Below are 20,803 nucleotides of genomic sequence, written 5' to 3'. Positions count from 1 at the left end.
CCAATGACAGGGCTGCAAGATACATAAATCAAATTTTAACAGAATTGAAAAGCGAGATAGACACCTCCACAATTATAGTAGGAGACTTCAACACACCACTTTCGGAGAAGGACAGGACATCCAGTAAGAAGCTCAATAGAGACACGGAAGACCTAACTACAACAATCAACCAACTTGACCTCATTGACTTATACAGAACTCTCCACCCAACTGCTGCAAAGTATACTTTTCTTTCTAGCACACATGGAATATTCTCTAGAATGGAGCACATATTAGGTCATAAAACAAACCTTTCCAGAATACAAAACATCAAAATATTCCAAAGCATCTTCTCAGACCACAAGGCAATAAAACTAGAAATCAGTAACAGAAAAACTAGGGAAAAGAAATCAAATACTTGGAAACTGAACAATACCCGCCTGAAAAAAGACTGGGTTATAGAAGACATTAAGGAGGGAATAAGGAAATTCATAGAATGCAACGAGAATGAAAATACTTCCTATCAAAACCTCTGGGACACAGCAAAAGCAGTGCTCAGGGGCAATTTATATCGATAAATGCACACATACAAAAGAAGAACAAGCCAAAATCAGAGAACTGTCCCTACAACTTGAACCAATAGAAAGGGAGCAACAAAAGAATCCATCACACACCAGAAGAAAACAATAAAAATTAGAGCTGAACTAAATGAATTAGAGAACAGAAAAATAATTGAAAGAATTAACAAAGCCAAAAGCTGGTTCTTTGAAAAAATTAACAAAATTGATAAACCATTGGCTACACTGACTAAAGAAATACAGGAAAGGAAACAAATAACCCGAATAAGAAACAAGAAGGGCCACATCACAACAGACCCAACTGAAATTAAAACAATCATATCATATTATTACGAAAAATTATACTCTAACAAATTTGCAAACCTAGAAGAAATGGATGAATTCCTGGAAAAACACTACCTACCTAAACTAACACATTCAGAAGTAGAACAACTAAATAGACCCATAACAAAAAAAGAGATTGAAACGGTAATCAAAAAACTGCTCCCCCCACCAAAAAAAAGCCCTGGCCCGGATGGCTTCACTGCAGAGTTCTACCAAACTTTCAGAGAAGAGTTAACACCACTACTACTGAAGGTATTTCAAAGCATAGAAAATGACGGAATACTACCCAACTCATTTTATGAAGCCACCATCTCCCTGATACCAAAACCAGGTAAAGACATTCCAAAAAAGAAAATTACAGACCTATATCCCTCATGAACATAGATGCAAAAATCCTCAACAAAATTCTAGCCAATAGAATTCAACAACATATCAAAAAAATAATTCACCACGATCAAGTGGGATTTATACCAGGTATGCAAGGCTGGTTTAATATCAGAAAAACCATTAATGTAATCCACCACATAAATAAAAGACAAAAAGCACATGATCTTATAAATTGATGCAGAAAAGGCATTTGACAAAGTCCAACACCCATTTATGATAAAAACTCTCACCAAAATAGGAATTGAAGGAAAATTCCTCAACATAATAAAGGGCATCTATGCAAAGCCAACAGCCATCATTCTAAATGGAGAGAACCTGAAAGCATTTCCCTTGAGAACGGGAACCAGACAAGGATGCCCTTTATCACCACTCTTATTCAACATCGTGCTAGAAGTCCTAGCCAGGGCAATTAGGCTAGACAAAGAAATAAAGGGCATCCAGATTGGCAAGGAGGAAGTAAAATTATCTCTATTTGCACATGACATGATCTTATACACAGAAAACCCTAAGGAATCCTCCAGAAAACTACTGAAACTAATAGAAGAGTTTGGCAGAGTCTCAGGTTATAAGATAAACATACAAAAATCACTTGGATTCCTCAACATCAACAAAAAGAACATCGAAGAGGAAATAACCAAATCAATACCATTCACAGTAGCCCCCAAGAAGATAAAATACTTAGGAATAAATCTTACCAAGGATGTAAAAGACCTATACAAAGAAAACTACAAAGCTCTACTACAGGAAATTCAAAAGGACCTACTTAAGTGGAAAAACATACCTTGCTCATGGATAGGAAGACTTAACATAGGAAAAATGTCTATTCTACCAAAAGCCATCTATACATACAATGCACTTCCGATCCAAATTCCAATGTCATTTTTTAAGGTGATAGAGAAACAAATCACCAACTTCATATGGAAGGGAAAGAAGCCTCGGATAAGCAAAGCATTACTGAAAAAGAAGAAGAAAGTGGGAGGCCTCACTCTACCTGATTTCAGAACCTATTATACAGCCACAGTAGTCAAAACAGCCTGGTATTGCTACAACAACAGGCACATAGACCAGTGGGACAGAATTGAGAACCCAGATATAAATCCAACCACATATGAGCAGCTGATATTTGACAAAGGCCCAGTGTCAGTTAACTGGGGAAAAGATAGTCTTTTTAACAAACGGTGCTGCCATAATTGGATATCCATTTGGAAAAAAATGAAACAGGACCCATACCTCACACCATGCACAAAAACTAACTCCAAGTGGATCAAAGACCTAAGCAAAAAGACTAAAACGATAAAGACCATGGAAGAAAAAATAGGGACAACCCTAGGAGCCCTAATACAAGGCATAAACAGAATACAAAACATTACCAAAAATGATGAAGAGAAACCAGATAACTGGGAGCTCCTAAAAATCAAACACCTATGCTCATCTAAAGACTTCACCAAAAGAGTAAAAAGACCACCTACAGACTGGGAAAGAATTTTCAGCTATGACATCTCCGACCAGCACCTGATCTCTAAAATCTATATGATCCTGTCAAAACTCAACCACAAAAAGACAAACAACCCAATCAAGAAGTGGGCAAAGGAAATGAACACACACTTCACTAAAGAAGATATTCAGGCAGCTAACAGACACATGAGAAAATGTTCTCGATCATTAGCCATTAGAGAAATGCAAATTAAAACTAAGATGAGATTCCATCTCACTCCAACAAGGCTGGCATTCATCCAAAAAACACAAAATAATAAATGTTGGAGAGGCTGCGGAGAGATTGGAACTCTTATACACTGCTGGTGGGAATGTAAAATGGTACAACCACTTTGGAAATCTATCTGGTGTTATCTTAAACAGTTAGAAATAGAACTACCATACAACCCAGAAATCCCACTCCTCGGAATATACCCTAGAGAAACAAGAGCCTTCACACAAACAGATATATGCACACCCATGTTTATTGCAGCACTGTTTACAATAGCAAAAAGCTGGAAGCAACCAAGGTGTCCATCAACGGATGAATGGGTAAATAAATTGTGGTATATTCACACAATGGAATACTACGCATCGATAAAGAACAGTGATGAATCTCTGAAACATTTCATAACATGGAGGAACCTGGAAGGCATTATGCCGAGCGAAATCAGTCAGAGGCAAAAGGACAAATATTGTCTAAGACCACTATTATAAGATCTTCAGAAATAGTATAAACTGAGAAGAACACATACTTTTGTGGTTACGAGGGGGGGAGGGAGGGAGAGAGGGAGGAAGAGGGTTTTTTACTGATTAATTAGTAGATAAGAACTGCTTTAGGTGAAGGGAAGGACAACACTCAGTACATGGAAGGTCAGCCCAATTAGACTGGTCCAAAAGCAAAGAAGTTTCCGGGATAAAATGAATGCTTCAAATGTCAGCGGAGCAACGGTGGGGGTTTGGGAACCATGCTCTAAGGGGACTTCTAAGTCAATTGGCAAAATAATTCTGTTATGAAAACATTCTGCATTCCACTTTGAAATGTGGCTTCTGGGGTCTTAAATGCTAACAAGCAGCCATCTAAGATGCATGAATTGGTCTCAACTCACCTGGAGCAAAGGAAAATGAAGAACACCAAGGTCACACGACAACTAAGAGCCCAAGAGACAGAAAGAGCCACATGAACCAGAGACCTACATTATCCTGAGACCAGAAGAACTAGTTGGTGCCCGGCCACAATCGATGACTGCCCTGAGAGGGAGCACAATAGAGAACCCCTGAGGGAGCAGGAGGTCAGTGGGATGCAGACCCCAAATTCTCATAAAAAGACCATACTTAATGGTCTGACCGTGACTAGAGGAATCCCGGCGGGCATGGTCCCCAAACCTTCTGTTGGCACAGGACAGGAACCATTCCCGAAGACAACCCATCAGACATGAAAGGGACTGGACAGTGGGTAGGAGAGAGATGCTGAAGAAGAGTGAGCTAATTATATCAGGTGGACACTTGAGGCTGTGTTGGCATCTCCTGTCTGGAGGGGGGATGGGAGGATAGAGAGAGTTGGGAGCTGGCAAAATTGTCATGAAAGGAGAGACTGGAAGGGCTGACTCATCAGGGGGAGAGCAAGTGGGAGTAAGGAGTAAGATGTATATAAACTTATATGTGACAGACTGACTTGATTTGTAAATGTTCACTTGAAGCTCAATAAAAGTTAATAAAAAAAAAAAAGTACAGGTAAAAAAAAAAAAAATGCTGAGGGACCCTGCCGTTGGAGTGGCATAGACCCAGGGAAGCCATGTGCTGGTGGTTTTCTAGCCAGGCAGTGAAGCACAGCCCATCAAGAAGGGACCGATACAGCTCACACAGCTAGATGGGTGGGAGAAAGGAAAGGAAGGGAGAGAGAGATAAGAAACTGAATAAAAAAAGGAGAGAAAGGCACCTGCAGCTAGGTGATGGGGGAAAGGAATGTAGAGAGAGACCAGAAACCGAGAAAAAAAAAAATGATGCCAGGTGGTTGGGAGGAAGGAAAGGAAGGAAGGTAGAGAGGGGAGATGGGGAGACAGAGATGAGAAACCAAGAAATAAAGAAAAACAGAAAGGAAAAAAATAAATAAAAAGACCAGGGATCCTACTGGCATGGTGGCACAGATCAGGGAATTAGCTCCCGAGCTGTGTCATGCAGCGTTTCTAGTCGAGATGGAGATACCACCCAGCGCCAGGTATTCAGGAGACAGAAAAAGAAGGTAAGTAGAGAGAGACAAGAAACCGAGAAATGAAAAAAAAAAAAAAAGGCCCAGGGATCAGGGATCCTCCCGGTGTGGCAGCGCAGACCAGGGAAGGGGTTCCCCAGCTGAGCAGTGTTTCACAGCCTGTCAGGAAGAAGCAGAGATGGCACACAGAGGTAGGTGTTAGAGAGAAAGGAATGGAAGGACATGAGAGAGAGGGACGAAACTAAAAGAAGTCGAAAAATGCAACAACAGCAACAAAGAAATTGCACTGAAGGAGCCAGCCCGTGTGGGCAGAGCAAATCCAAGTGGCACAGAACCGGCATCTCCCTGCTGAGCAACTGTGGCTCACCAGGAAGCAGCGGAGGCCTAGCAGGGGGAAGAAGAGTGGGGGGTGGGAAAACACGTATCACTGGTTACCGGGTACTCTGTCTCCCGCTGGGAGCTCTGTGAAGCTGCTTTCCCATGCTCCCTGTCTGCCAGTCTCTGACAGGAGTCCAAGATGGCTAATCCATGCTCCAGTAGCTGATAGGGGACCTCCAGCCTGTATCTCTCTTCACTCTTGTTCTCTATCAGTTTCTTATTCCATTCGGTGCTTGGTTGACGTCTTTATCTCTTCATTTGAATCTTAGGGTTCCAGGATTGACATTTGCCTCTGTTTTACTTAGTTTTTTGGGTCTTTGCTGTGGAGGGATGACATGGTGCTTCTGTCTATAGCGCCATTTTTGCTCTGCCTCCAAAACTATATTATTTTTGGTTTGTTAATGAATTATAACCTGCTGACATACCACATCGACTTTTAGAAAGAAAGGGAGAAGCAAATAAACTGTTGTTTTTAGGTGCTGTAGAGTCAATTTTTGACTCATGGTGACCCATGTGACAGAATAGAACTGTCTGTAATCTTTATGGGAGGAGCCTGGTAAAGTGGTTGGCTGCTAACCAAAGGGTTGGCAGTTCAAACCACCAGCTGCTCCGCAGTAGAAAGATGTGGCAGTCTGCTTCCATAAAGATTTACAGCTTTGGAGGGTCGCTATGAATCAGAATCAACTGGACAGCAACGGATTTTATTTTGGTAATCTTTGTGGGAGTAGATCGTCAGGTCTTTGTCCTGAAGAGCCACTGGGTGAGTTCAAACTGCCAACCTTTGTGTTAGTACCCAACCACTTAACCATTGTGCCCTCGGGCTCCTTCAACAAGCTATAGGTCTTGTGATTAGTGTCCAGTACAATAAATGTTTATGGAATGAATAAAATACATTTAGCCTCAGTTTGGGGTTTGGGTTATAATGGTAAACTAAACAAATTCTCTCTCTAAAAAGAATTTGTAGTTAGGTTGAGTAGATAATTATAATTTGTACAAAGGAGACAGGGACAGGGCAACATGGAAAAATGCAAAAAGGCCACAGGACCTGCCTTGGATGTCCAGTGAAGACTTTACAGAGGAAGGGACAGTTAAGCTGAGACCGGAAGGAAGAGTAACAGCCAGGATAAGAAGGGTTGAAAACCACTCAGGCAGAGGGTCAGCATATGCAAAGACCCAGAGGCAAAAAGAATATCTGCAGTTGAGGTAACAGCAAAAGATTCAACAGGGCTAAGGCAGGCAAGGTAGAGACGAGGGCCCAGTTATCCATGAGGTATCAGGAGGCACAATGCCTAGAGTCCACAAAACTTTTCGAGACCCACAATAATGTTTTAATGTCTTTTAAAATCAGTAAAAAACTGAACTTTTAATGTTTTGATATATAATACTAATGTATTTATCTTAACACTAAAAAAAACTTTTCAAGACCCACAATAATGTTTTAATGTCTTTTAAAATCAGTAAAAAACTGAACTTTTAATGTTTTGATATATAATACTAATGTATTTATCTTAACACTAACATAGTCATAAAACACAACTTTTGTATTTTTTTAATGGAGGAAGTAGAACACAAAGGCAAAGGTGCATAGGGCCCACCAAAGTCATGCCGCAGTCCTGGTGGAGACAGGACTAGAGAGATGACCTATGGCTAGTTCTTGAGACATATTAAATTATTTGGACTTTCCCCCAAACCAGTGGGGAACCACTGAAGGGTTTTTAACAGAAAAATGATGGTTACAGATTTGCACTTTAGAAACATGTGCAGGAAACATATTCCCAAATCATTCACGGTGGTTGCCTCTGAAGATCAGGAGGGAGAGTGAATAAAGGCTTCCAGTTTTCACTTTATATTCCTCTGAATTGCTTGAAGGTATTGCAATAAGAATGGACCTCTCCAGAATTTTTTTTAAAAACAGCTCACCTAAGATCAATTATCCAGCTTACGTATCATTCAAGCCTTGTTTTCTACCTGCTTATCTTTGTAGACCTTTTTAAGTAACTGCACCAGCTGAGAGAAGGAAAAAGGAGGGTGTAGTGATAATTACTATTGTTGTCCCTTGTAGCTGTGATACAGACCAAGATTGAAATTGCAGTCTACGATAAGAGTTGTTTGTTTTGTTTTACTACAAGTAGTCCCCAACTTACAACATATTCAAGCCACAACGAACCACTCTTATGACCTTCTGTTTCATTTTTTTATGTTTTATATATATATTTTTATATCTTATCATTAGTAATATGTACTACGTGCAATGTTGCAGCAGGTAATTTGCTGACATACTCAGATATTCACGTGAAGATCAAAGATTGAATTTATAAAAGATACTGATAATAAAAGGCAATAATAATGAAAAATAAATAAATGAAGAGGTATTCAACTTATGTCAGAGCTGACTTACAATGGAGTCATTGGAAGGGAACCCCATCGTAAGTCAGGGACTACCTGTATATGGATTTTAATTATCCATGCAATCCACGGGCTACCCCTAATGAAAATAATGCCCACGTGTTCCCAATTCATCATAATTTTTACCCACATGAAATCAGATTTAAATGGTATGGTGCAGTGAACTACTTAATATGGGCCTCATAGCCATAGTCTTAGGAGCTCTGATGGTGCAGTGGTTAAGTGCTTGACTGCTAACTAAAAGGTCGGCAGTTAGACTCCACCAGTCACTCCTTGGAAACCCTGTGGGGCAGTTCTACTCTCTCCTATAGGGTCACTATGAGTTGGAATCGACTCAATGGCAACAAGTTTAGCCATAATCTTTGTGACTCCCGCACAGTGATTGCATGGGACTACATGCAAACAAGGTGCTTGTGGCCCAACAAGGGGACTGGACAGCCTGCTAATAGTAATAATATAGTGCATGGAACCCTGTGAGGATGGGACCATGTAAATAAGGTGTATGGAAACCTAATGAGGGGATTGGTCAGTTGTATCATCCTGCTAGGCTTAAAATGAGCCAGCCCAGAGGCGAGAAGAGGGGACCTCCCTACCATCAAGAAAGAAGAGCCAGGAGCAGAGCATATACGTTGGGCCCAGGGCCCCTGTACTGAGAACCTCCTAGACTCGGGAGACAGAGAGAGCTATAACACCAGAAAAGGCATGAGATGGCAAAAAGCAGTGGCAAGCACAGCAGAGTCCAGGGGCAGAGAAACGGTGGCAGCAAAATCAGGAGACTGATGTGAGACAGCACAGTGGGCTTCCCAGCCCACATAGCAAGTCAACTATGGTGCGTGTGATGACCCACAGAGCCAGAGAGCTGAGCAACTTTAACAAGAGGCTTCCTGGTGGATGGGGTGCCTTCAGTCACTTATTGGTGGAGCTAAAGAGCTTCGTAACTTGCCAAAACAGGGCAGAGGCCAGGCAGAGTCCAGGCCAAGGGGCTGAGGGGCCGAGGGTTGAGGAGGGAGGCCTGTCCTGAGGGGGGCCAAGAGGATCCTGTCCCCAGGGGGCTGAGGGGGTTCTTGCATGGCCAAGAGGAGCTGAGGCTATCTTGCACTGAAGAAGGGAGACTTTGCCTACATGCTTCGTGATCCTCATCCCGAGTTGTAGTCTGTTAATGTTGATCCTGAGTTATACCTATTATTTCCCTAATACCCCATAACTCTGAGTATAGTCTGTGAGTTCAGTGTAGCCATTGCAATGAATTATCAAACTGAACAGTAAAGTAGACAGTGCCATGGGTGTGATAGCAGGTGTCAGAATTGGTAAAAAGGTTGGAGAGAGGGAGTATGTCTGACTTCCATCTCAAAGAAATCAGACTTGGGCTGATGTTGATGGTGATACTCTCTCCTCCCATTAAGTTAAAGGAGGTCAGACACCACCATGCCATTTTTTGCAAATAGCTATCAAGAACCACTCATATTAAGGGACCTACCACTATTTGCTGTCAACTCCAACTCATGGTGACCCATGTGTGTCACAGTAAAACTGCACTCCACAGGGGTTTCAATGGCTGATTTTTCAAAAGTAGATTGTCAGGGCTTTCTTCCAATGCATCTCTGAGTGGACTTGAACCACCAACCTTTTGGATAGCAGCTGAGTGTTTTAAAAATTTGCACCACCCAGGGGCTCCATATTAACGAAAGGGGCACTTAAAGACTGAGAAATGTTTGTAAGGGGTAGAGAAAGTCTAACAGCTCTGCATAGGTATGAGTTAAGGAGGGCAAGAAGATTCTGGGCTTTGTTGCGCTTCTCTTTTGGTTTACCCTGAGTTGACCAGCACAGAATTTGTGCTTTGCATATGCTTTTCTGTTACTCTTGCATCAAGGAGTGGAAAAAATTGAAAATAATTATCATCAAACTTGAATTGGGATAGATCAAATCTTTACCTTGAAAAACTCAATGAGAACCTCTTTATTTTCCAGCCAAATGATGTTATGAAGATATTTGTCAGGAGTAGGGGGTGGGATTGTCATTGGAATATTATTCAGTGCTTTTATTTTTGTAAGAAGTACCTAAAAACAATCAAAATAATAGTGATCAGATCTTGAAACAGAAAATGGACATTAGGTAAAAACTAAGGAAATTTGAATAAACTATGGGCCTTAGTTAATAAGAATGTTCCAATATTAGTTCATTAATTATAACAAATGTACCATTCTAATGTAAAGTCTTAATAATAGGGGAAACTGTGCATGTGAGGGGGTATATGAGAACTTCCTGTACTGTCAAATTTTTTTTTTGTGAACCTAAAACTATACTAAAAATTAGTTTTAATAAAATATTAAAATTCAAGTTTTTTAAAAGTCTTGGTGATCAGCTTTGCCTTGGCGTGTTTAGCATCTACTGTTATACAAATTTAACCTTGATTTTGATTCACAGCTTCTTTCACCCTATTTAAATAATCGAACCTTTTTTTGTCTCCATTCTGCCCTGCTTACTATTTTCCTTGTATATTAACTCAGATTAAGTCTATCATTTTTTATAATCCAGTTAACACTGTATTCTACCTTGACTTCATCTCAAATGGTCTAAACTGTGCAGTTGACTACTAAATGATTTAATGCCATGTTCTCGCTCTTCCCTTTTTAACCCCCATGTGTGCGATTTGCTTTTCTAAGTCCTTCTAACTTAGGAGGATATAGTTTCAGCCAGACAAGGCTTCCCCCACTGGTCAAGAGATAATCACTTTCTCTACTTTCACTGCCTCTCCTAGAGGTCTCCATTATGGAACTCATTATACTGTAGTAGTAGTATTTTTACTTCTCTGTCTTATCTTTCATATATGTAACTTTTTTTGTTTGCATGCATAAATGACTGAATGAAAGAATGAGGAGGAGCCCATGGACTTTGGGATCAGTGTTATATTCATTAAATATCCCAAGCCCCTCTCAGGACTCATGGCACATAGTAGCTATCCAACCTGTACTTATTGAGTTGAATACATTTTCAAGCTTCTTTTCCCCTGGGATTGATAATTATATCTCTTTTGCTGAAATTAGGCAGTTAGTAGGCATTCCATAAAACCAAAACCTCTTGCTGTGGAGTCAATTTCAACTACTCTATAGGATAGAGTAGAACTGCTCTGTAAGGTTTCTAAGAAGCAGCTGGTGGATTCAAACTACCGACCTTTTAGTCAGCAGCCCAGCTCTTAACCACTATGCTACCAGGGCTCTAGGCATTCAATAAGTACTTGGTAAATGACTGATCCCCCACATGTCTGTCAGTTTCTCATACTGTGGGGGCTTGTGTGTTGCTGTGATGCTGGAAGCCATGCCACCAGTATTCAGATACCGGCAGGGTCACCCATGGAGGACAGGTTTCAGCTGAGCTTCCAGACTAAGACAGACTAGAAAGAAGGACCCAGCAGTCTACTTCTGAAAAACATTAGCCAGTGAAAACCTTAGGAATAGCAGTGGAACATTGTCTGATATAGTGCTGGAAGATGAGTCCCCCAGGTTGGAAGGCACTCAAAAGATGACTGGGGAAGAGCTGCCTCCTCAAAGTAGAGTCGACCTTAATGCCTTGGTTGGAGTAAAGCTTTTGGGACCTTCATTTGCTGATGTGGCACGACTCCAAATGAGAAGAAATAGCTGCAAACATCCATTAATAATCAGAACCTGGAATGAATGAAGTATGAATCCAGGAAAATTAGAAATCATCAAAAATGAAATGGAACACATAAACATCAATATCCTAGGCATTAGTGAGCTAAAATGGACTGGTATTGGCCATTTTGAATCAGACAATCATATAGCCTACTATGCTGGGAATGACAGCTCGAAGAGGAATCGTGTTGCATTCATCATCAAAAAGAAGGTTTCAAGATCTATCCTGAAGTACAACGCTGTCAGTGATAGGATAATATCCATATGCCTACAAGGAGGACCAGTTAATACAGCTATTATTCAAATTTACACACCAACCGCTAGGGCTAAAGATGAAGAACTAGAAGATTTTATATCAGCTGCTACAGTCTGAAATTGATCGAACATGCAATCAAGATGTATTGATAATTATTGGCGATTGGAATGCAAAAGCTGGAAACAAAGAAGAAGGATCAGTAGTTGGAAAATGTGGCCTTGGTGAAAGAAACAATGCCAGAGATCAAAAGATAGAATTTTGCAAGACCAACAACTTCTTCATTGTAAATACCTTCCTTCACCAACATAAACGGTGACTATATACATGTACCTTGCCAGACGGAACACACAGAAATCAAATTGACTATATCTGTAGAAAAAGACGATGGAAAAGCTCAATATCATCAGTCAGAACAAGGCCAGGGGCCAACTGTGGAACAGACCATCAATTGCTCATAGGCAAGTTCAAGCTGAAACTGAAGAAAATCAGAGCAAGTCCACGAGAGCCAAAATATGACCTTGAGCATATCCCACCTGAATTTAGAGACCATCTGAAGAATAGATTTGACGCATTGAACCCTAGTGACTGCAGACCAGACAAGTTGTGGAATGACATCAAGGACATCATCCATGAAGAAAGCAAGAGGTCACTGAAAAGACAGGAAAGAAAGAAAAGACCAAGACGGATGTCAGAGGAGACTCTGAAACTTGCTCTTGAGCGTCGAGCAGCTAAAGCAAAAGGAAGAATTGATGAAGTAAAAGAACTGAAGAGAAGATTTCAAAGGGCCTCTCGGGAAGACAAAGTATTATAATGACATGTGCAAAGAGCTGGAGATGGAAAACGAAAAGAGAAGAACACACTCGGCATTTCTCAAACTGAAAGAACTGAAGAAAAAATTCAAGCCTCGAGTTGCAATAGTGAAGGATTCTATGGGGAAAATATTAAAGGACGCAGGAAGCATCAAAAGAAGATGGAAGGAATACACTGAGTCATTATACCAAAAAGAATTAGTCGATATTCAACCATTTCAAGAGGTGGCATATATGATCAGGAACCGATGGTGCTGAAGGAAGAAGTCCAAGCTGCTCTGAAGGCATTGGCAAAAAACAAGGCTACAGGAATTGATGGAATATCAATTGAGATGTTTCAACAAATGGATGCAACACTGGAGGTGCTCACTCATCTATGCTAAGAAATATGGAAGACAGCTTCCTGGCCAACTGAGTGGAAGAGATCCATATTTCTGCCTATTACCAAGAAAGGTGATCCAACCGAATGTGGAAATTATAGAACAACATCATTAATATCACACGCAAGCAAAATTTTGCTGAAGATCTTTAAAAGTCAGCTGCAGCAGTATATTGACAGGGAACTGCCAGAAATTCAGGCCGGTTTCAGAAGAGTATGTGGAACCAGGGATATCATTGCTGATATCAGTTAGATTCTGGCTGAAAGCAGAGAATACCAGAAGGATGTTTACCTGTGTTTTATTGACTATGCAAAGGCATTCGACTGTGTGGATCATAACAAACTATGGATAACACCGCGAAGAATGGGAATTCCAGAACACTTAACTGTGCTCATGAGGAAACTTTACATAGATCAAGAGGCAGTTGTTCGGACAGAACAAGGGGATACTGATTGTTTTAAAGTCAGGAAAAGTGTGCTTCAGGGTTGTATTCTTTCACCATACCTATTTAATCTGTATGCTGAACAAATAATATGAGAAGCTGCACTATATGAAGAGGAACGGCGCATCAAGATTGGACGAAGACTCATTAACAACCTGCGTTATGCAGATGACACAACCTTGCTTGCTGAAAGTGAAGAGGACTTGAAGCACTTACTGATGAAGATCAAAGACCACAGCCTTCAGTATGGATTACACCTCAACATAAAGAAAACAAAAATCCTCACAACTGGACCAATGAGCAACATCATGATAAACAGAGAAAAGATTGAAGTTGTCAAGGATTTCATTTTACTTGGATCCACAATCAACAGCCATGCAAGCAGCAGTCAAGAAATCAAAAGACGTGTTGCATTGGGCAAATCTGCTGCAAAGGACCTCTTCAAAGTGTTGAAGAGCAAAGATGTCACCTTGAAGACTAAGGTGTGCCTAACCCAAGCCATGATATTTTCAGTCACATCATATGCATGTGAAAGCTGGACAATGAATAAGGAAGACCGAAGAAGAATTGACGCCTTGGAATTGTGGTGTAGGCGAAGAATATTGAATATACCATGGATTGCCAAAAGAACGAACAAATCTGTCTTGGAAGAAGTGTGGGCAGAATGCTCCTTAGAAGCAAGGATGGCAAGACTGCGTCTTACACACTTTGGACATGTTGTCAGGAGGGATCAGTCTCTGGAGAAGGACATCATGCTTGGCAGAGTACAGGGTCAGCGGAAAAGAGGAAGACCCTCAACGAGGAGGATTGACACAGTGGCTGCAACAATGAGCTCAAGCATAACAACGATTATAAGGATGGCGCAGGACCTGGCAGTGTTTCATTCTGTTGTGCATAGAGTCACTATGAGTCGGAATCAACTCGACGGCACCTAACAACAACAAATACTGATTCACCCATTACCTTTTTAAACAACCCAACAGGAAAAATTAAGTCTCTCTCCTCATAAGGGCTATTGTTTATTTATTTTAATTAATGGGCCTCAAGCATTCAGCTGAGTCTTACATAGCCTTCAAAGTGCTAAGTGAAAAATAGAATACAAAATTACACGTATAATATGTGTAGGGTGTAACTTAAAGAATACTTTAAAGTAGCTCTATTCCCCCACAGACAGATGCTAGGGAGAAATCATATCACCCACTTAACCCTTTGCCATGGTGTTCTAGTAACTAAGCCATAGGATCATAAATGGGAAAGGTGGTCTCTTCCACATCTCTTGGGGCCATGGAAAGGGGATCGTGTCCAGGGAATGACCAGGAGCACAGTACATAGAGGCCCATGGCTGGGAGCTCCCAGTGACAGGTAAAGCATGTGACACCCAGGAGCACCGTATCAGTGGGCAGTGCAGACAGAATGTGGGATCAGAACTTCCATTTTTTTGCTCTACAGGAAGTGGACCCTTGTATGATGTTGTAAAGAGCCCTGCTATTTCTCACAGATACAAAGCTGAGATGGTGGGTGTGATAGAAAGGGTGGATTCAAGTTGTTTTTTTCTCCCCATCTTACTTTTTTTTTGTAATATATTTCTAATTTTTCAAAAGTCCATTTATTAGCTAACCAGTATGTGATGTCTTCCCAGCTCCTCTCCTCTCAGATCTGCCTCTCTCCAGGCCCCCACCAACACACACACACACACACACACACACATGCACACACAGGTGCATCCCTTCCCTACCATGTTAATTTAACATTATGTGATCCTGATTCCCACCTCCCAAACGAAGTACAGTTGCCTATAGTTGGCGGGACTAGGCAGTACACATTTCAGGACATATTCATTTTCTGGAGCAGAAAACTCTCGCTGGTCTGTAGAGGGAGCCAAAGGAAGATGTTGCAGGGGGCAACTCTGATGGGAAATAGAAAATCTTGAAAGCTTTCCAGGTCCTGGTTCTAGTCCCTTGCTGAGACCTGGACTCATAGCCTGGATACCCCCTGGGTTCTGTAAGATACTCTGTGTCCTTAGGACAAACCCCTCAACACCACTTTTTGCTAAACCTAGCTCAAGTTGGTTTCTGTTACTTGCAACCATGTAGTTTTGACTAATAGAGTATACCTAAAAATACCAGGTGGTAATAAAAACTCTTTGGCATTAACAAAGACTGCAGGCAGTTACAGGGCTTAACACCTGAGGTTAATCACTCTTTTTCCAATCTTGCTCATTCCTTACACCTACTAAGGTAACAATGCAGGCTGGGTATTAAAAAATAGGCTGGTGGAATCAAGAGATTGGATTGCAGGTATAGCAATACGGGCAACTGCTTTGTTACCTTCTTCATCTCGATGCCTTCATGATTACCAATAATACCTCTTGACCAAAGGAAGGTGAGGTTTTTCTGAGCTTTATGAATCACATTCTGGATGGCCTGCTTAGACTTCAAAGCAATGACAACATCACGCCCCTCATGCTCTATGAGTCCTGAAGCAAATAAAGTCATCAGTAAACAACTGATGCAATACCCATAGTAATATTTTTATCATGGTTTCTAATTTCTGAAATATTTACACAAGCACCCCTTCACTCTAGTTTCACACAAAACTTGTGAGGCCAGTGGAACTATAATTATTTTCATCTCGTTTTTATGGATGAGAAAGTTGAAAATTGGCTTCCCCGAGGAGGTAATCACGCTCTCTGCTTTACTTCCATGGCATTGCCTACGTATCTTTACTACAGAGATCCTTTTACAAACTGAATCAAGAAAACTTTGTAATATTCCATACTGATCTAAAACATAATATAAGGCAACACGGTTCCTAGGCCCCAAGTCTTTAAAAGCATAGGAATAAAATTCTGACAAAATGTAAATGGCACCATGGGTCCTGGACTTTCTGACCTATTGTTTCCAAACTTACATTTTCATTCATTAGAGCACGTTCTTTCAATTTTGATTTCAGAAGTACAGTCCCCAGAAATCTATATGGCATCTTACAATGTGGTTATGAATACAGAGTGATTTTACTTTATTTCTTTCATAATAACTTCCATTTATTCAGGGCCTACCCTCTGCCAGGTCTTCTACCAGGAACTTTTATATGCACTGAGAGCCTGGCCCACAAAACTTTTATAAGAAAAACTAACCCAAGAAGCTCTAAAATCCTAGGTCTCCTGCTGTGTGCTTCAAGTAAAGCAAGCACTGAACCAAAGAGTGACTGTAAAGGCTCAAGATATCACATCTTTTGCAACCCCACATCCTTAAGTATCCTTGCAAAACAAAAACAAAACAAATCAAAGAAGACCTTTGCCAAATATCTTTGCATGTCTTTTTCTTGCAACCTTAAGGTGCCCAACCTTGCCACATTAATACACCTTCCACACTCCTCCCCATTCTTCCCTCTATGCTCCCGTAGCAACTAAGAGGGCTCCTCTAACTCTGCAATTCTCTCTTCACTTGCTCAGACCCTCCACCAGATGCTGCACTGTTTAAGGGTCCAGGCCTATCCATCTTTGCTTTCCCATACTTAGCCCATCTTACGTGCACAATAAATGCTCATTGAATGAAAAAAAAATGATGAATGAAAGCAGATAAAAGAAAGAAGCTGTCTTCCTTTGGTTAAATGATGGGGTAATATGTGACTGGAGGATATCAGGTACTGAGAATACCTACCTAATTCTTTCACAGCATCTCGCCTGTTGGTTTCCAAAATGTCATATAATTTCTGTAATAAATTAAGAAAAACATTAGTTTTCTATTACACCAAGTGCATTTCTTGTTTTAAATTAAAAAAAAAAAGTATGGTAGAGCAATCTCATCTCATTTATGATTTGGGGGAGGTGTTTGGCTAAGTTCTTCCCTCTGCACAAATTGTGCTGCTTGCCCTATGCTCATATCCAAATTACAACGAATGTTGTGCAGTCATTGGCTTGCATAACTACTGTGCCTAACACTTCTCAGAAAAGACTAGTGTGTGCTGCACTGTGCAAGAACGAATATTCACATAGACAGAGATCCCTGTGTAGGGAGCTAGTCAATCGGGAGCAAAAAACTAGGGAATGATGAGAAAATATGGCATCAATTAGTTCAGGCTTCCTATGGAGGACTCCTTCTATAACTGAAGAAATAGCTCCACTCCCAGGCTAACCAATCTCTGTTCAATCATATAACAAATACTTGTTGAAAGCTTACCCTGTCCCAGGCACTATTCTTCATGAGGTTTACTGTCTAGTTTTGAGTTTTTCTGGAGCTTGCTTTTGGCCACACCAACAGGTCTGGGACCAAAAACCTGGGTTTTCAGTTGCAAATGACTGAAATTCTGTACCCAAATAATGCACGGCCTAGTGCTAGTGAGAGGGGACAACTGGTTTGTTATCTAAAGTTACAACAGTTTAATAACACTCCCAGAAATTTATGTGGCTTAGGAAAATCCCATAAAATAAGTCACTTATTTTGAATATAAGAATTTGGTATACAATTTTTATTAAATTGGTTTTTCTTTCTTAATAATATTGAATAGATATTTGGACAATGACAAGTTATTAACCCACCCACGGCCTCAACATACTGTGATCCAGCACTGCTTGCATAGGAGCACAGATAGCAGCTAATCCCCTTTTACTAAACTGGATTTAGAGCAACTCTGTAAAACTGGTATAGGATGGCATTGCCAAGAGAGCATACAAACTGACTCCTGCTGTCCTGCTGACAAAGAGTGTCGTGAAGGCCTAGACATAGATGTGACCTCTCTAAGGGTGAGCTGCCACCAGCCAGTTTTCTGAACCAGGTTACTTTCAAAATTCACACCAATCTGATATCTAAACCCACATCAAAAAGGCATTTAAATTTTTACTGAAGCCTTCTAAAAAAAATGCCTAAGGCAGATTCACTTAATCTCTTACCCATCAGGGCAACTGCCCTCAAATCTGTCGCTTTCCCTAAACGCCTCAAAACATATTCTTAACTTGCTCCAACTGTCTCTTGTTTTTCTTCTCTCCTCTTCGTACCTCTGAAATCTTTTCTCTTCTGAATAACTCTATGTTCTTTATAATATAAATCAATTTAGACTTTCAATAATTTTCTTAATTTTTTTCTCTATCCATTATTCAAAGTAAATCAGCAAGGTTGAGTTCTGCTGCATGCATATTGATATTGGTCCAATAATCAATATTTCCTTAATAAGTCTAGATAATATTTCTCCACCTTATCTATAAGGATACCATGAAAGATGTCAGGTGTCTTTCTTAAATTCAAGTTTACTCTTCCTATAGTAGTCCTCTGATTATAAAAGGAAACCTTAAACGCTGAAGGTATTTAAAAATATGTATTTTTATGTATTCTGGAAACCCTGCTAGTATAGTGGTTAAGTGCTACAGCTGCTAACCAAAAGGTCGGCGGTTCAAATCCTTGGAAACTCTAGAGGGCAGTTCTACTCTGTCCTATAGGATCACAATGAGCCAGAATTGACTGGATGGCAATGGGTTCAGTTTTTTTGGTTTGGGTTTGGAGATAAAAAGAGATTAAGACAGGTGTTCACGACCCCTTCCCCTCTCCTGACTTCAGTAAGGAAATGTGGAACAGAACATCAAATTCCTATGGAAACCAGGCTTACTGGATCCATTGAGACTGGGAGAACCCCCATATATATTGTTCTGAAATAATCTTTAAACTTTGAACCAAAACTATCCCATGAAGTCATCTGTAAACAAAACAACAGTTTAACTCAATTATTAAAGAATGTCAGCCTTGAAAATTACAATCTTTTAAAGAATTATCTATATGAGATCAAAGTGACAACAATAACTCTAATGTACAGATGAGAACCTGAAGGGGCATAGAGATTAAAGTTAATGGTGGTGAAACAGTATGGGTAGAGATAGTAAGAATGGCGATACAACGTGAAGAACGCAATCAATGGCATTGATCTGTACATGTAAAAATTGTTGAACAGGTATGTTTTGTTGTGTATATTTTCACCAGAAATTAAAAAATAAGTAAATAAGGAAAGAGCCATTTTCTCTTGGCTAAGGACCTGCGGTAATTCATAGTCACTACAAAAGGAAAAAAAAAAAAATCCCGGTCAGAAGATATAACTCCTAGCCCATCCCTGACATTATGTATATACAAGCAATCATTGTATACAGGGCTTTAGTAATTCTAATTTAAATTCATTGTCAGGTTAAAAATTAAGAGCCTCACTTGGACTGAGAAAATGCCCTTCAGCTATTGATACTGTTCAGGGTAGACTCTCATCTACAAATATAAAAATATAACCAAAATCACCAAACATTGAGGTGGGGGGTGAGGGGAAGAGTAAGAAAGAGAGGGACCAAACACTGCAAATGGAAGAATTAATCCCAAGGAAGTAGAATTAACATAGGAAAAAAAATTTTAATTAGGAGATTCAAGGGAAAGGGGAGGATGGGGAATGAGTGCTTAATGTATACAAGGTTTCTATCCGGGGTGATGAAAAAGTCCTAGAACTAGATAGTGGTGATGGTTTGCACAACATTGTGAATGTACTATGATACCACAGAATTTAACACTTTAAAATGGTTATAATGGTAAATGCTGTATTATATGTATTTTACCACATTAAAAAGCAAACAAACAAGAAAACCAAAGAGAATCACATTCATTAAAAAAAAAAAAAGGAACCAGTTATTACAAAAAAAAAAAAAAGAGAGAGAGAAAGAGAGAAACAAGCAATCACAATTCTTAGAGATCAAAAAGTGGTTGCCAAAAAAATTTTTAAAAGGTGATTTAATAGATGGGCTGAACAGCAGAATGAACACAGCTAAAGATTGAATTAGTAACCTGGAAGATAGAGCAAATAGATGAAAAGTATGAGAAAAGTTAAGACAGGGACCAAATTCAGATATTCAAAAATCTGTTTAAAAGGGTGCCAGACGGAGAGCACAGAAAGGACAAAACAATCAAAAAAAAAGAAGAAAGAAGAATCTTCAGATTACAAAGTCCCCACCAAGTACTGAGTGAGATGAATCTAAAAAAGAATCACATCTAAATGCATCGTTTTGAAATTTTGGAATTCCAAGCAGAAAATCCTAAAAGCCTCCAAAGAGAAAAAAAATCACCTGCAAAAGTAAAATCAGACTTGTATCAGCAATAACAAAGACAGAGCGGTAATGTCTTCAAGTTCTGAGCAAAGAAAATCAACCATGGAGCAAAATAAATAGATCATATATATGCATCCTATGGAAAAAAAAAATTTGAAGACATAATCCAGTGTAACAAAACAGAAGGTAAAAAAAAGAGGCTCATATGGGATTCAAGAAAGAGTGCCTGAAGAATATAAGCCAAAAGAAGAGAAAGAAACAAGTAAAAATATACATATTTTTAAAAATCCATTTGGCTGTTTCACTTAGCCTCTTTCAAGTAATAAATCTTTAATGAAAGATTCTACAGTGCATAATTTTCACATGATCAGAACAAGGTAAAGGCTATTTATTGGTTTTCTATTTTTAGAGTCATTTAATGAGAAAGTAGGCTTCCCAAGGTAGCAGAAACAGTTGCGCTCAATTA

General features: G+C 39.9%; 1 protein-coding gene across 1 annotated transcript in view; it reads right to left on the bottom strand.

The window, feature by feature from the left end:
• SLC9C2 (solute carrier family 9 member C2 (putative)) overlaps positions 1 to 20,803 on the bottom strand; it is a 129,856-nt gene that overhangs the window by 29,510 nt on the left and 79,543 nt on the right. The window contains exons 18-20 of the mRNA XM_023549143.1: positions 16,934 to 16,985; positions 15,599 to 15,747; positions 9,666 to 9,791 (exon numbers count right to left, since the gene is read on the bottom strand). Of these exons, the coding sequence (XP_023404911.1) occupies positions 9,666 to 9,791; positions 15,599 to 15,747; positions 16,934 to 16,985 (327 nt within the window). The remainder of the gene's footprint in view (positions 1 to 9,665; positions 9,792 to 15,598; positions 15,748 to 16,933; positions 16,986 to 20,803) is intronic.

This window comes from Loxodonta africana, chromosome 25 (genome assembly GCF_030014295.1).
Source record: "Loxodonta africana isolate mLoxAfr1 chromosome 25, mLoxAfr1.hap2, whole genome shotgun sequence".
NCBI classification, from domain to species: domain Eukaryota; kingdom Metazoa; phylum Chordata; class Mammalia; order Proboscidea; family Elephantidae; genus Loxodonta; species Loxodonta africana.
This window is presented reverse-complemented; position numbering and strand designations above follow the sequence as displayed.